Here is a 17425-nt window from a genome sequence, read left to right on the forward strand (position 1 = left end):
CAATCTCTTTATCTGTTAAGCTTGTCAGATTTTCCGTTACTTCTTTTTTTTCTTTATTAGAGAAGTTGTAGGTTAACAGAACAATCATGCATAAAATACAGGATTCCTCTATTATTTACAGTTTGCATTGGTATGGAACATTTGTTAAAATCGGGGATAGCCCATTTATTTAATTGTACTATATTAGCTGTAGTTCATGGTTTAATTTAGGATTCACTGTGTGTTTTAGTTCCATGGAACTTCTGCTGTTCTTTTTGTTTCTGGCTCATGCCTTTTTTGTTGTTCTAGTCTTCCTTTACTACTTTCTTTAGTATTAAGTGAATATTTTCTAGTGTAGCACTTAAATGATTTTAAACCATATTTTTTCACTCATTTCCTTAGTTATCTTATACATCTTAACTCATTAGAATCAGCTTCAGATTTAAAGTAACTTAATTCCAGTGAGATAAAAAATGCTACTTCTATATCTGTATTCCTTTTTTCTTCTTTTTGTGGTGTTATTGTTAAGCATATATTAATAAATGTTACAAACTTAACAATACATTGTTACATTTATTACTTTATGTAATTTTATAATTTTTAAAGAAGCTGAGAGAAGGAAGGAGACCATGTGTTTATTTATAGGTTTTGTTATATTGACCTTCTTATTTATAATTTCCCATATTCTTTACTTGTTCCTGGGGCTTTTTGTACCCCCTGCATTCATTTCCTTAACCCAGTCCAGCTTTGTTCCTACCCATCTCCTTTTTGTTGTTATTGGCAAGTATATTACATTTCTGTATGTTATAGGTCCACCAGTACATTATGTACATATTGCTTATTTACAATTTCTTTTTAAATCAGTTAATAGGAGAAGAAATATGCATATATATTATCTTTTATAATTACAAAGTTACTTTTATTGGGACTCTTTTTCATATGGATGCAAATTATCTTGGGGGTCACTTGTTTTCATCCTGAAAAACTTTCTTGTAATCACTTCAGGTAAGGTGGGTCTGCTAGCAATAAATTTTATCAGTTTTTGTTTACCTGTGAATGTCTTTATTTTGTCTTCAGTATGGAAGAATAGTTTTGCTGAATATAGAATTCTTGGTTCAGTTTGATAGCACTTTGAATTTATTTTACTGCCTTCTGGCATTCATTATTTCTGATGAGAAGTCAGCTGTAACTCATATTGATATTCCCTTCTACATGAAAAGATGTTTTACTCCTGCTGCTTTCAAGATTTTCTGTGTCTTTGGCTCTCAGCATTTTTAGTAAGAGTTGTATCATGTGGATCTCTGCTTTTTTTCCTTTTTGAGCTTCCTAGATATGTAGACCAATATTTTTCAGTAAATTTGGGACACTTTCAGCCATTATTTCATCTTTTCTTCCCCTGCTTTCTCTTTCCTCTTCTGGTACTTCATTACATGTATGTTGGTGTGTTTAATAGTATACCATATTTTTCTGAGGCTCTGTTCATTTATTTTCATTCTTTTCTTTCTTGTTTCTTCTCATTGATTTTTTTTTCTTTGAAATACACAAACATCTGTGGTTATATTTCTAAATAAATAAAATCTTTGATAGACAAAGATTCCAATGCCCTGTGTGGCTTCTGAAGCATGATAGATCTTCCTGAGGCTAAGGGAGAAAAAGAGGAAAGAAAGAAGAAAGAAAGAAACCTTCATCCACATGGTATAGAGTTCAAAATATGTCAAACAAATCTGAGGACAAAGACTTTGGCTCATTTCAAAATGCAGATTCTAGGTTCTACACTGATTTTTCTTTTAAGAAATAAATTTTAAGGAAGTCCCTTTGGGAATTGGTTAAAATATGCCTGTAGCACTGATTTAGCTACATAACTTTTAATCTAGAAGGTTACTAATTTGTCTGACAAATCCCTTACCATCTAGCTCTGTCTTTCTATTTCTGAGTCAGCACACTTCCTCCTAGAGGAGCCTGCATCTTGCAGAGCTGTCACTTCTATCTATCTTTATTCTTCTCATAAAGAGGATAACCTTTATCCCTCTTTCTTCAAGTTCAGTAATTCTCCTATCAGTTCAAATCTACTGTTGAGCCCTCTGGTGTATTTTTATTTGTTTTTGTAATTTTCAACTCCAGAATTTCCATTTAATTTTTAAAATGATTTTTCTTTATTGATGTTCTCTATTTCAACATGACATTGTCATCATACTTCATTTACTTCTTTAATCATGGTTTCCTTTAGTTCTTTGAACATATTTACTATGGTAGTATGCACTTTTTTTTTTTTTTTTAGAGGCCAGGCTGGATTCATTTATTACACATGCACGATGATGAGATTCATTCTCCCCCCACCCCCCGATTGTAAAAGTCGTTAACACACTCTCCCTGGCACACAAGAGGCAAGGCAGTCAGGTGTGAGAGCCAGTGGGAGGTGGGTGGCAAGGCTGAAACTCGCCTTGGAGCTGTGCCACCGGGCAATGCTGGGGGCAGCTGGCGAGCTCAGTTTTTGTTTTTTTGTTTTTTTTTTTTTATAGCTCGGATGCAGCTTCATTCAGTGTTTTAACATGATTACTTTACAATTAGGTATTATTGTGCTGTCCATTTTTGAGTTTTTGTATCAAGTCCTGTTGCACAGTCTGTATCCCATCAGCTCTAATTACCCATTATCTTACCCTGTTTCTAACTCCTGCTGAACTCTGTTACCAATGACATATTCCAAGTTTATTCTCGAATGTCGATTCACATCATTGGGACCATAGAGTATTTGACTTTTAGTTTTTGGCTAGACTCACTCAGCATAATGTTCTCTAGGTCCATCCATGTTATTACATGCTTCATAAGTTTATCCTGTCTTAAAGCTGCATAATATTCCATCGTATGTATATACCACAGTTTGTTTAGCCACTCGTCTGTTGATGGACATTTTGGCTGTTTCCATCTCTTTGCAATTGTAAATAACGCTGCTATAAATATTGGTGTGCAAATGTCCGTTTGAGTTTTTGCCCTTAATTCCTTTGAGTAGATTCCCAGCAATGGTATTGCTGGGTCGTATGGCAATTCTATATTCAGCTTTTTGAGGAACCGCCAAACTGCCTTCCACAGTGGTTGCACCATTTGACGTTCCCACCAACAGTGGATAAGTGTGCCTCTTTCACCGCATCCTCTCCAGCAGTTGTCATTTTCTGTTTTGTTGATAATGGCCATTCTGGTGGGTGTGAGATGATATCTCATTGTGGTTTTGATTTGCATTTCTCTAATGGCCAGGGACATTGAGCATCAATTCATGTGCCTTTTGGCCATTTGTATTTCCTCCTCTGAGAGGTGTCTATTCAAGTCTTTTTCCCATTTTGTAATTGGGTTGGCTGTCTTTTTGTTGTTGAGTTGAACAATCTCTTTATAAATTCTGGATACTAGACCTTTATCTGATATGTCGTTTCCAAATATTGTCTCCCATTGTGTAGACTGTCTTTCTACTTTCTTGATGAAGTTCTTTGATGCACAAAAGTGTTTAATTTTGAGGAGATCCCATTTATTTATTTCCTTCTTCAGTGCTCTTGCTTTAGGTTTAAGGTCCATAAAACCGCCTCCAATTGTAAGATTCATTAGATATCTCCCTACATTTTCCTCTGTTTTATGGTCTTAGACCTAATGTTTAGATCTTTGATCCATTTTGAGTTAACTTTTGTATAGGGTGTGAGATATGGGTCTTCTTTCATTCTTTTGCATATGGATATCCAGTTCTCTAGGCACCATTTATTGAAGAGACTGTTCTGTCCCAGGTGAGTTGGCTTGACTGCCTTATCGAAGATCAAATGTCCATAGATGAGAGGGTCTATATCTGAGCACTCTATTCGATTCCATTGGTCGATATATCTATCTTTATGCCAATACCATGCTGTTTTGACCACTGTGGCTTCATAATATGCCTTAAAGTCCGGCAGATTGAGACCTCCAGCTTTGTTTTTTTTTCTCAAGATGTTTTTAGCAATTCGGGGCACCTTGCCCTTCCAGATAAATTTGCTTATTGGTTTTTCTATTTCTGAAAAATAAGTTGTTGGGATTTTGATTGGTATTGCATTGAATCTGTAAATCAATTTAGGTAGGATTGACATCTTAACTATATTTAGTCTTCCAATCCATGAACATGGTATGCCCTTCCATCTATTTAGGTCTTCTGTGATTTCTTTTAGCAGTTTTTTGTAGTTTTCTTTATATAGGTTTTTTGTCTCTTTAGTTAAATTTATTCCTAGGTATTTTATTCTTTTAGTTGCAATTGTAAATGGGATTCGTTTCTTAATTTCCCCCTCCGCTTGTTCATTGCTAGTGTATAGAAATGCTAGAGATTTTTGAATGTTGATCTTGTAACCTGCTACTTTGCTGTACTCATTTATTAGCTCTAGTAGTTTTGTTGTGGATTTTTCCGGGTTTTCGACGTATAGTATCATATCGTCTGCAAACAGTGATAGTTTTACTTCTTCCTTTCCAATTTTGATGCCTTGTATTTCTTTTTCTTGTCTAATTGCTCTGGCTAGAACCTCCAACACAATGTTGAATAATAGTGGTGATAGTGGACATCCTTGTCTTGTTCCTGATCTTAGGGGGAAAGTTTTCAATTTTTCCCCATTGAGGATGATATTAGCTGTGGGTTTTTCATATATTCCCTCTATCATTTTAAGGACGTTCCCTTGTATTCCTATCCTTTGAAGTGTTTTCAACAGGAAAGGATGTTGAATCTTGTCGAATGCCTTCTCTGCATCAATTGAGATGATCATGTGATTTTTCTGCTTTGATTTGTTGATATGGTGTATTACATTAATTGATTTTCTTATGTTGAACCATCCTTGCATACCTGGGATGAATCCTACTTGGTCATGATGTATAATTCCTTTAATGTGTTGTTGGATACGATTTGCTAGAATTTTATTGAGGATTTTTGCATCTATATTCATTAGAGAGATTGGCCTGTAGTTTTCTTTTTTTGTAATATCTTTGCCTGGTTTGGTATGAGGGTGATGTTGGCTTCATAGAATGAATTAGGTAGTTTTCCCTCTGCTTCGATTTTTTTGAAGAGTTTGAGGAGAGTTGGTAATAATTCTTTCTGGAATGTTTGATAGAATTTAGATGTGAAGCCGTCTGGTCCTGGACTTTTCTTTTTAGGAAGCTTTTGAATGACTGATTCAATTTCTTTACTTGTGATTGGTTTGTTGAGGTCATCTATGTCTTCTTGAGTCAAAGTTGGTTGTTCATGTCTTTCCAGGAACCCGTCCATTTCCTGTAAATTGTTGTATTTATTAGCGTAAAGTTGTTCATAGTATCCTGTTATTACTTCCTTTATTTCTGTGAGGTCAGTAGTTATGTCTCCTCTTCCATTTCTGATCTTATTTATTTGCATCCTCTCTCTTCTTCTTTTTGTCAGTCTTGCTAAGGGCCCATCAATCTTATTGATTTTGTCATAGAACCAACTTCTGGCCTTATTGATTTTCTCTATTGCTTTCATGTTCTCAATTTCATTTATTTCTGCTCTAATCTTTGTTATTTCTTTCCTTTTGCTTGCTTTGGGATTAGTTTGCTGTTCTTTCTCCAGTTCTTCCAAGTGGACAGTTAATTCCTGCATTTTTGCCTTTTCTTCTTTTCTGATAGAGGCATTTAGGGCAATAAATTTCCTTCTTAGCACTGCCTTTGCTGCGTCCCATAAGTTTTGATATGTTGTGTTTTCATTTTCATTCGCCTCGAGGTATTTGCTAATTTCTCTAGCAATTTCTTCTTTGACCCACTTGTTGTTTAGCAGTGTGTTGTTGCGCCTCCACGTATTTGTGGATTTTCTGGCACTCCGCCTATTATTGATTTCCAACTTCATGCCTTTATGATCCGAGAAAGTGTTGTGTATGATTTCAATCTTTTTAAATTTGTTAAGACTTGCTTTGTGACCCAGCATATGGTCTATCTTTGAGAATGATCCATGAGCACTTGAGAAAAAGGTGTATCCTGCTGTTGTGGGATGTAATGTCCTATAAATGTCTGTTAAGTCTAGCTCATTTATAGTAATATTAGGATTCTCTATTTCTTTATTGATCCTCTGTCTAGATGTTCTGTCCATTGATGAGAGTGGGGAATTGAAGTCTCCAACTATTATGGTATATGAGTCTATTTCTCTTTTCAGTGTTTGCAGTGTATTCCTCACGTATTTTGGGGCATTCTGGTTCGGTGCGTAAATATTTATGATTGTTATGTCTTCTTGTTTAATTGTTCCTTTTATTAGTATATAGTGTCCTTCTTTGTCTCTTTTAACTGTTTTACATTTGAAGTCTAATTTGTTGGATATTAGTATAGCCACTCCTGCTCTTTTCTGGTTGTTATTTGCATGAAATATCTTTTCCCAACCTTTCACTTTCAACCTATGTTTATCTTTGGGTCTAAGATGTGTTTCCTGTAGACAGCATATAGAAGGATCCTGTTTTTTAATCCATTCTGCCAATCTATGTCTTTTGATTGGGGAATTCAGTCCATTAACATTTAGTGTTATTACTGTTTGGATAATATTTTCCTCTAACATTTTGCCTTTTGTATTGTATATATCATATCTGATTTTCCTTCTTTCTACACTCTTCTCCATACCTCTCTCTTCTGTCTTTTTGTATCTGACTCTAGTGCTCCCTTTAGTATTTCTTGCAGAGCTGGTCTCTTGGTCACAAATTCTCTCGGTGACTTTTTGTCTCAGAATGTTTTAATTTCTCCCTCATTTTTGAAGGACAATTTTGCTGGATATAGGAGTCTTGGTTGGCAGTTTTTCTCTTTTAGTAATTTAAATATATCATCCCACTGTCTTCTAGCTTCCATGGTTTCTGCTGAGAAATCTACACATAGTCTTATTGGTTTTCCCTTGTATGTGATGGATTATTTTTCTCGTGCTGCTTTCAAGATCCTCTCTTTCTCTTTGACCTCTGACATTCTAACTAGTAAGTGTCTTGGAGAATGCCTATTTGGGTCTAATCTCTTTTGGGTGCGCTGCACTTCTTGGATCTGTAATTTTAGGTCTTTCATAAGAGTTGGGAAATTTTCAGTGATAATTTCTTCCATTAGTTTTTCTCCTCCTTTTCCCTTCTCTTCTCCTTCTGGGACACCCACAACACGTATATTTGTGTGGTTCATATTGTTCTTGAGTTCCCTGTTCAAATTTTTCCATTCTTTTCCTGATAGTTTCTGTTTCTTTTTGGAATTCAGATGTTCCATCCTCCAAATCACTAATTCTATCTTCTGTCTCTTTAAATCTGTCATTGTAGGTATCCATTGTTTTTTCCATCTTTTCTACTTTATCCTTCACTTCCATAAGTTCTGTGATTTGTTTTTTCAGTTTTTCTGTTTCTTCTTTATGTTCAGCCCATGTCTTCTTCATGTCCTCCCTCAATTTATCGATTTCATTTTTGAAGAGGTTTTCCATTTCTGTTCGTATATTCAGCATTAGTTGTCTCAGCTCTTGTATCTCATTTGAACTATTGGTTTGTTCCTTTGACTGGGCCATATTCTCAATCTTCTGAGCGTGGACCGTTATCTTCTGCTGCTGGTGTCTGGGCATTTAGTCAGATTTCCCTGGGTGCCGGACCCAACAAGGTTGTAAGATTTTTCTGTGAAATCTCTGGGTTCTGTTTTTCTTATCCTGCCCAGTAGGTGGCGCTCGTGGCACACGTTTGTCTCACGTGTTTGGAAGGGATCCCCCCGGTCACCGATCTCCATGGCCTGGGGATTTCCGATCCAATTCTCTCCGTTGGTTTGGGGAGCCGCGCGTGGTGGGGGCATCAGCCGCTGCGGCTTGAGGGGACCCTGTGGCTGGTCGCCGTCCGCAGCGGGCCCGGGGAATTCGCCACCGGACCAGGAAGTCGCCCGTGGGGGAGGGGCGTCGGTCACCGGCTGCCGCGGCCTGTGGAATTCCTCACCGGACCAGGAAGCCGCCCGCGGGGGAGGGCCACCGCGGCTTGGGTAGCCCTCTGATCCGAGACTCGTAACCGGACCAGGAAGCCGCCCGCAAAAGAGGGGCACCGGCCACCTGGGCTTGGGAAACTTGCCTCTCCGAGACTCTCAGCTGGCCCGGGAAGGAGGGAGGGAGGAGCTCCGGCTGCCACAGCTGCCGCTGCTCGGGAAATCGCGCGCCGCTCGGGGATCTCACCACAGCCGAGTCTCGCAGTCAGACTAGCCAGTCCAGACTGGGGTACGCTGTGTGTCCGTTCCCTGCTGTGGCCCCGGGAGCTGTTCTGCACTGTTTCAGTTCACCTAGTAGTTGCTTTGGAGGAGGAACTAAGACGCACGTACCTTACTAAGCTGCCATCTTGGCCCCGCCCCGTGCACTGTCTCTTAAATCCAACCATCTGGTCACTCTTACAAGCTGTTTTTGTTACCTGATTTTTTTTTCAGTGTATGGGTCACACTTTACTGTTTCCTTGTATGTTTTGTAATTTTTTGTTGGTAATTGTGTGTTTTAGATATGCTACTATATATTGTAACTACTCTGAGTTCCTTGTTTCCCTGTCTCTGAACTTGTAATTTTCTTGATTTTTATTTTAAGACTGGCTGGATTATTTTAGTGATGTATTTTTATACTTCCCTGCCCATACAGTTAATCCCCTATATTCATCCTCAAGGGGTTTAGTTTTAGGTATGCTCATTCACTATGGGATTACAATGTTTTTGGCAGGATTCTCTTTAATTGTGTCTTTCCCTGACCACACCCAGCTCCTCTACCAGTTGCAGGCTGATTGCTCTATTGTTTTCAACAATGTTCTGAGGCATAAATTGCTCTCCAGTCTAGTCATCAAATTCCAGCTCCTTTAAAGGGATAGTTCTTGAGGTCAGTTTTGAAATTTGTTCTGTACCAAGGAGGGTTCCTCTTAGTTATCCCTTTCCCTGTTAGCCACCTACAATTGTTCCTATAACTGCAATGAACCTTCCCGTCCCCTTCCAATTAACTTTCATTACAACCATAGTTGTTTTTGAGAGTGCCCTTAGACTAAGCTTTTTCCAGATCTGTTACAAATGAAATTATTCCTTGGCAATAGATTAAATCTCTGAGCCAAAGTTATGGAGTTGGCAATGGGAACAATTGTGCACTACTGAGTGACACCCCTGCTTTAGGAGCTGAGTGCTAGGTGAAAGGTGCAACAGCCTCAGGTCTTCTCAGCTCGACTCTCCAAACCTGGAACTACATTATGAGCTGGGGTAAGAGCAGCCAGGGCATTGGTATTTTTAGAGGTACTTTGCCCACGGTAATACCTCTGTCTCATAAGTGGGGACTGGGTGGAAGAAGGAAGCCCTTACCTCTCAACCGTACTTACTGGGAACGTAGCCTCAGCAATAAGTAGTTGGGGGCAAGATGAGAAACACTGATGACTAGCTCCTTCTGGAAAGATAGCCCTTCAGCTGGGAGCCATAGGGAGTGGTAGCCTTGTGTTCTTGTCTTTTCTAGTGTCAAGGGTCTGTTTGCTGAGGAAGGGGGCAGTCTTGGTTCATATACCACATACTGCCACTGTTCTTAAAGAATTTTATAGATTTTCTGTAATAGCTATTTTTATATGTGGTGTATGCCCTTAGGGCCATTTTCAGAGACTTTGTTTATTTTTAATAATTGTTACAAATTTCTCAGGAAGTGGGTTTGTGGAGCTCTTTATGGTGTTATGCCAGATCTCTCAGAACATTTTTATTCCATGCCAGGTCACAAAAGAAGATAAGTCTTTCCAAAATATTATGCGCTGTTATAGGACTCAGCCACAGGCCCGGAGCCAAGTAAGTAAATTTTCTGTCAGCTAAAAACAAAGCTTCAAGTCTGTAATGATTACCAAAAATTAACTGCAGTTGACTGTTATTTATCCTAGAACAAAAGCCACACAAAGACTCAACTTCAAGGGAAATCTCTGTATTAAATCGTTTTAAAATCACTAAACTTGACATGTTGGTTATTTTAAATAATTTTTTCCACAAAAGGCAATTGTGATATATTTGACTGCCTCGATTCAGATAATCACAGTAGATACAAACTAGCACTTTGTTTTCTATGTCACCTTTCAGTCTAGTTTGGGAAACATGGTACTGAACATTTAACCAAGATAACATTAAATGAAATTTTAAAACCTTCTTTACCCATAATACCATTCTTTGTATTTGATTTAGAATGACTTGATTTTATAGTAATAGTGGATATTATTACTACAGTAATTTGAAGTATGGTAGGCCCTAACTTAATCCTCAGTCTGTTGTTTAGATCTGTATGACCTCAGGTACATTCTTTATCCTTCTCTAGGTAGGACAGCTACTACTTACATGGAGTTATTTGAACATCTGTTAAGATCCTATAATCCAGTGTGTTCTCAATGAATATTAATTTTTGTCCCCTTCTTACTATCTATTAAAGGTGTATAGAAGTGTCTTGATAAAAGGGAGAAGAAGAAGAAGAAATTCTGGCAGCAGTGACAGCAGAAGCCATCAGAATTCTCCAACAGAATTAAACAAAGATAGAAGTAAGTGGAATCTTTATGAACTTCTACAAAACAAAGTTAGGGCTTTAGACTAAGGATTACTAAATGAAATTACTGCTTTAGAAACTATGAAAATGTTTCATCAGCAAACCATTTTCTAACTTTAGTGGGAAAGTTTTCCTTCACTCCATAACATTTTTCTCCAGGAGAATTAGAGAATGTTTCTGCTGCTCTGCATTCCAGAAAGGTCTGGCTTGTTAACTGGAACCATGCTACAGAAATACCATCCCTGATGGTATGCACCTTTTAGTGCAGGGCTCATGTGTGACTTAATTAATGAAAGTTAGTGTGACTTGATTAATGAAAATTACTCAGTAAGACCCTGCTCTGTATAAGCCATTGGGCTAGAATTATTACAGTGTGCTTTGCTCCTGGTATGAAGAATAGAGAGTGCCCAATATATGGCTAGTAAACAGCTAGTACAGGTAGCTGTTCACTTTTCCTACTGAGAAAAAAATTTTTTAAACATAATCTGCATTAGCAGTCTGTGTGGTTAACATCCTTTGTTTTACCCACTGCAGCTAGTAGAGACTCCAGCCCCATCATGAGATCAAGCAGCACCTTGCCGGTGCCACAGCCTAGCAGTGCCCCTCCTACACCTACCCGACTCCCAGGTGCCAGCAGTGACATGGAAGAGGAAGAGAGGGGAGACCTGATTCAGTTCTACAACAACATCTATATAAAACGAATTAAAACATTTGCCATGAAGTACTCACAGGCAAACATAGTAAGTTTGGGAGAATTATTTTGTACTTTTTCACTTGTGAGAGAATAAATCATATATGATTTGAGCTGTTCCATATATAATCGAATTTTGCAAATATTTTAAAACTAAATAATAAAGGGCAGGCCATGGTGGCTCAGCAGGCAGCGTGCTCACCTGCCATGCTGGAGACCCAGGTTTGCTTCTCACTGCCTGTCCATATAAAGAATAAAAGTAAAGAATAAAATCAAGGAAATCTCAAACAGATGGTTGTGACGCATTAAACAGGAGGAGTAGTGATATTTGGATTCCCTACAAAGTCCAGCAATACAGGAGATAGACTGCATGCATTCACATTGTCAAATATTTACAATTTGTGGAAACCTTACAAATTAGCTTAACTTTCTCTGTGCTTCTTGTTTCCTTATGTATAAAATAGAAGGAAGAATCCTAGCTTGTCTTGAGGATTAAATAACGTAACATATAAAATGTTAAAGACAGTGACTGGCACAAAGTAAGCACTAAAGTGTTTGGTATTGATATTAGTTTTCTTCAGGTTTATTTGCTGCTAATACATCACAGTTTTACTATTCATGATTGTTACTGCTTCCTCTTTTAATAAAAAAATATTTTCAATAAAAATACCTGGTTGGTTTACCTTTCTGGTACCTACTGATTTTTTTAACAGATGGATGCCCCTCCACTCTCTCCCTACCCATTTGTAAGAATTGGTTCTCCACGCCGAGTACAGCTGTCTCAAAATCATCCTCTCTACATTTCCCCACATAAGAATGAAACAATGCTGTCTCCTCGTGAAAAGATTTTCTATTACTTCAGCAACAGTCCTTCAAAGGTGAGCTTAGCATAAATCTTGGTCTTACTGCCCCCAAAAAGCTGAGGACTCTAGAAATAGGGTATATGTTAAAGCCTAAGCACTCTTGAAAGTGATGGGTTATGCCAAGGAAAAGTGATATTTAAGTCCCAGCAAAGCAAAGAACAGTTTTGCTTCATTTAGAATAGAACATTAAAGTTGGAAATAGGGTAAGAGATTTGGATTTGTTTTATTCTCTCCTTTCCTATTTGTGTATTGTGAACATTTCTGCTATAAATCTGGAGGTGTTTTTTTTTTTTTTAATTCTATTTTTAATTTTCCAGATTACTATTTGGAAATGAAAATGTGGGTCCCTCAACTGTTTATTGAGTGTCTATTTCTAGGTTAGGCACTGACTCTGTCCAACTCTTCGTTTCAGGGGAGAAAATAGACATTTTCTACAGTGTAGTGAGATGAAGACTCATATTAGCACAGATTGTGTTATGACATTTGCTTCAGTCTGATACGGAAAGGGATGCTTAAGTCTTCATTAACACCTTCAGGCCTTAATGGATAAAAAATCAAGAGGTTGGTGAGGTGTGGAAGGGCAGCCAGGTGAAATAGATGAAAGAATGAGGTTCCTGAGGCTAGTGCTGGTTCACAGGGGTTTCTTATGCCATACTAAGGAATGGAACAGTATCTTTTAAAGGCCCTTACGTTATGAGATTTGTATGTTTAAAGATTGTTTAAAAATAAACACATACACTATATGACAGATGACCTGGACTCTTTAAAAAAAAAAAGTCAATACCATGAAAAAAATGTGGGAGGTTGAGGAGGGTACTATTTTAGATTGAAGGAGACTAAAGTGGCATGGCAACTGAATGCAATGCATGATCTTTGATTAGATCCTGCACAGAGAAGCAGGTATAAAGGGAAAATTTGAATGTGGACTTTGATGTAATATTCTGTAATATGATGGTAAATTTTTTCCATGTTGACAATGATTTTGGATTACGTAGGAGGATTACTGAAACCATTCAAAGGTAAAAATACTCCAGTATCAAAAATATTTAAGTAAAGAAAGCAAATATGGCAAAACATTAAGGATGGTGGAGTGTTCAAGTACTATTCTTTCAACTTTTCTGAGGGCTTGAAATACTTAAAAATAAAAAGTTGGGGAAAACAAGTAAATATAGCAGCAAAAAATCTGTGACAAAATATATAAATAAAGCCATCAGGAAGATGGCCAGTGAGGAGCAGAATTTAGTTCATCCTCCAGGGCAGCTAGTAAATAGCTAGGAATTGTAGGGAACAACTATTTGGAGGACCTCAGTGACTGGACACACATAATACACTAGCCTGGAATGGTGGAACAGTCAAGATCCCACATAGAAATGTAAGTTTGCTAAGCTGTGGAGGCTGGTACCCTCTAACATGGGCACGGCATGCTGGTTCCAGAGGAAATGAGAAGCCCCACTCTGCCCACTGGAACCATCCATCTCGCCAAGAACTGAGAATATCCTGCCAGGTGCCAAAAACAGCCACCCTACCTTATGCCATCTTGCTCAGCCAGCTGCAGCCGTAGGGGAGAAGTGGGGTTGAAGGAAAGAGGCAGCTCAAGAGCTCCATCTGTTGGTAAGCCTCAAGTAGAATTGCATCTCTTTCATGAGATCTGAATCTTGGTTTGGAGAGTAATTACTGACGAACCAAGTGCAAAAGGGCATATACAAGGCAAACCCAAGCAAATAAAAAACCTTAGATGAGTCAAGGAAATCAACTTGCAAAATAACCTCATCAAGATAAGCGAATGCCCCCCACACAACAGAATATCACAAAACACATCAAGATTCAGGCAGATATGGCCCAGCCAAATGATAAAATTAGAACACCAGAGGGGATATGGCATTTGAACTAATCAAGGATGTTCATCATGACATAAAATTATCAAGAAGATACTGGAGCATAAAGGAGAGTTTGAAAGACAAAATAGAAAAATAGCAGCTCTCACAGGGATATAAGATATTGTAGACCAAATGAAAAATATACTAGATATCCAGCTTGAGATGGTGGCAGTGGAGGTGAGGGACTCCCACTCCTGGGACGTGCACATTCTTAGAGGACCCTGTGCTGAAGGTGGGGGTGGGTCGGTGCAGGGGCAGCAGTGACACCACCAGTGGGGACCTCTGGGAAGACAAGGATGAAGACAAGGACATCAAGGATAGCTGGGATGATGATGATGAAAAAAAAAAAAAAGAGTAAGCAGAAGTAAAAGTTTCAGAGAAGAAAAAATAAGAGACGATCAAAGAGAAAGAATGGTAGCAGAAGAAAAGGCAAGAAGAAATAAAGAAGTTAGAAGAACCTGAAGATGTTGCTCAGATGTGACCTCTCTCTCAGCCAACATGACAAGCAGACTCACTGCCCTCCCCCTCTCTACATGGGACATGACTCCCAGGGGTCTGGACCTTCCTGGCAATGTGGGACAGAAATTCTAGAATGAGCTAGAACTCAGCATCAAGGGATTGAGAAAACCTTCTCAACCAAAAGGGGGAAGAGCAAAATGAGACAAAATAAAGTGTCAGTGGCCGAGAGATTCCAAACAGTCGAGTGGTTATCCTGGAAGTTATTCTTATGCATTAAATAGATATCAACTGTTTAGTTAAGGGGTGATTGGGAGAGGCTGGAGGGAGCTGCCTGAAAATGTAGAGCTGTGCTCCAGTAGCCTTGTTTCTTGAAGATGATTGTATAATGATACAGCTTTCACAATGTGACTGTGATTTTTAATACATTTGTGATTGTGAAAAAAAAAAAAAAAGAACCTGAAGAACCTGAAGTGCTAACTCCAGAACAATTAGCAGATAAACTGGCTAAAGAAGTTGCAGGAAGAGTCAGACCTCAAATTAGCAAAAGGAATTTTTGGTGTTACTAATAGTTGCTATAAATCCATCTTCAAGAGATGATTTCACAGAGTTTGGAAAGTTACTAAAAGATAAAATTACACAATATGAAAAATCACTTTATTATGCCAGTTTTTTGGAAGCCTTTAGTTCAAGATGTCTACCTCATGTGGTTCTTGGAGGGGGATTAAAGCCCACCATGAAAGATGATCTGGCAGACTATGGTGTGCACACCACTTGCCCTTCCTGCATAGAGAGAGGCCACATCTGACACCATATCATCATCATCCCACTTATCCTTGATGTCCTTGACAGAGGATATGTACAAGACTATGAAAACGTCATGTGACATTTTATTTACTCCTGGTATCTTCTTTCTGTTGCCCACAATCCCTTCAACATGTAGCACAACTTTATTAAAATAGTTTTATTTTAAAGTTGAGTGTGAGGATATTAAAAAATACATTGGTAAGAAGATTGCTTATCTCAGAGTGAAGATACTGCAGCTGAAAAGCCACTACCAGTTTGATACTTAAAAACTAAATGACCAAAACCCTCCAACCTGCAACTGAAGAAGGTAAACCTCTCCATTATTGTGTTAGAAGTTGTGGAGTCTCTTGAGTGTACAGACTGTCTAGGTTATATTTATCAGAATCTTTCTACTGGTGGAGCACTTCAGATGGGGGAGGGGAACTCTTTACCTGTTGTAATTACCTGACTTAAGTGTCTGACAAACAAATCTTTGTTCTCCTGGGCTGAGATGAAACAACTGTAACAGGGTTGTTTAGCATTTCTTTTCTTTTATAAAACATGCTCAGCAAACTACACCAGTTAACTACAGTTTGGTAAATTGTATATTAACAATTATGACATCTGCAGTGTTTTATACAGCAACTAATTTAATTAAAAATTATATATATATACATATACTAGAGACACAACAGCAGATTTGAAAAGGCATAAGAATAGGCATCCTAGAAGACAGGATGATTGAACTCAAATGCACACAATAAAAAATGACAAAAAAGATGAAAAAATGGAACAGGATTTCAGGGAAATGACGGTTGACACAAAGAGCATAAATATAAGACTCATCAGTGTCCAAGAAGGAGAAGAGAAGAGAAATGGGCTAGGAAGGTTGGTTGAGGAGGTAATGAGAAAAAACTTCCCAAATCTTGTGAAAGACATAAATATGCAAACAAAGAAACCCAGTGATCCCCCCAAAATAGAATACATCCAAATAGACATACTCCAAGAAACATACTAATCAGACTGCCAAATCCTGAAAGCAGCAGGAGAAAAGTGATCTACTACGTGTAAAGAAAACCACATAAGACTGGTTTGGATTACTCAGCACGCACCATGGAGGTAGGAAAGGCAGTGATATGAGATATTAAGATCCTAAATGAGAAAGACTTCTAGCCAAAAATTCTTTTATTCAACCAAGTTATCCTTTAAAAATATGGGAGAGATTAAAATCTCAGACAAATAAAGGCTGAGAGTATTTGTCAACAAGAGACCTGCCCTACAAGAAATTCTAAAGGGAGTTCTGCCAGTTGAAAAGGAAAAAAAAAAAAAAAAAAAAAAAAAAAAAGACAGGAGAGGGAGATCTGGAGGACACAGAATTAAAGAGTGTTATTAGTAAGGGTAGCTTAAAGGATAAGAAGAGAGAGAGGAAAAATAACCTGACAAATAAAAACTAAAGGATAACATGATAGATTCAAGAACTGCCTTTACCATAACACCTTTGAATGTTAACAGACTAAACTCACCATTAAAAGATATTGATTTCGATTGGTAGAATGTATTAAAAATATGAACCATCTATATGCTGTTTATAAGCATCTTAGACCCAAGGATATAAATAGACTGAAGGTGAAAAAATGGAAGATCTATGCAAGATGTAACCAAAAGAAATCAGGAGTAGCTACACTAACATTAGATAAAATAGACTTTAAATGAAAAGATGTCAAAAGAGACAAGGAGGGCACTACATATTAATAAAAGGGACAATTCACCTAGAAGAAATAACAATCATAAATGTTTATGCTCCCAATCAAGGGTCTCCAAAGTACATGAAGCAAACATTGGCAAAACTGAAGGAAGCAACAGAGACGTAAGTACAGCACTCTCCTCCATAGATAGAACAACCAGACGGAGGATCAACAGCAAGTAGAGAACTTAATGTGATAAGTGAATTGGATCTGACAGACATATATAGATCGCTACACCCCAAAACATCAAAATTCTGAGAAACACATGAAATACCTACACTGACTCAAGAGGAAATAGAAGACCACAAACCAATTATAAGTAAAGAGATTCAATCAGTCATCAAAAATCTTCCTATAAAGAAAAGCCCAGGGCTAGAAGGCTTCACAGGGGAATTTATCAACCATTTCAGAAAGAACTGCTACCAGTCTTGCTCAAACTCTTCCAAAAATTTGAGGTAAAAAGAAATGCTACCGAACTCATTTTATGAGGCTAACATTACTCTAATACAAAAACAATAAAAATGTTAACAGAATGG

The 17425-nt window shown here is 37.9% G+C and overlaps 1 protein-coding gene across 1 annotated transcript in view; it reads left to right on the forward strand.

The window, feature by feature from the left end:
* RBL2 (RB transcriptional corepressor like 2) overlaps positions 1 to 17425 on the forward strand; it is a 113746-nt gene that overhangs the window by 63351 nt on the left and 32970 nt on the right. The window contains exons 18-21 of the mRNA XM_077132445.1: positions 9664 to 9735; positions 10361 to 10466; positions 11006 to 11211; positions 11876 to 12040. Of these exons, the coding sequence (XP_076988560.1) occupies positions 9664 to 9735; positions 10361 to 10466; positions 11006 to 11211; positions 11876 to 12040 (549 nt within the window). The remainder of the gene's footprint in view (positions 1 to 9663; positions 9736 to 10360; positions 10467 to 11005; positions 11212 to 11875; positions 12041 to 17425) is intronic.

Source organism: Tamandua tetradactyla, chromosome 16 (genome assembly GCF_023851605.1).
Source record: "Tamandua tetradactyla isolate mTamTet1 chromosome 16, mTamTet1.pri, whole genome shotgun sequence".
Classification (NCBI taxonomy): domain Eukaryota; kingdom Metazoa; phylum Chordata; class Mammalia; order Pilosa; family Myrmecophagidae; genus Tamandua; species Tamandua tetradactyla.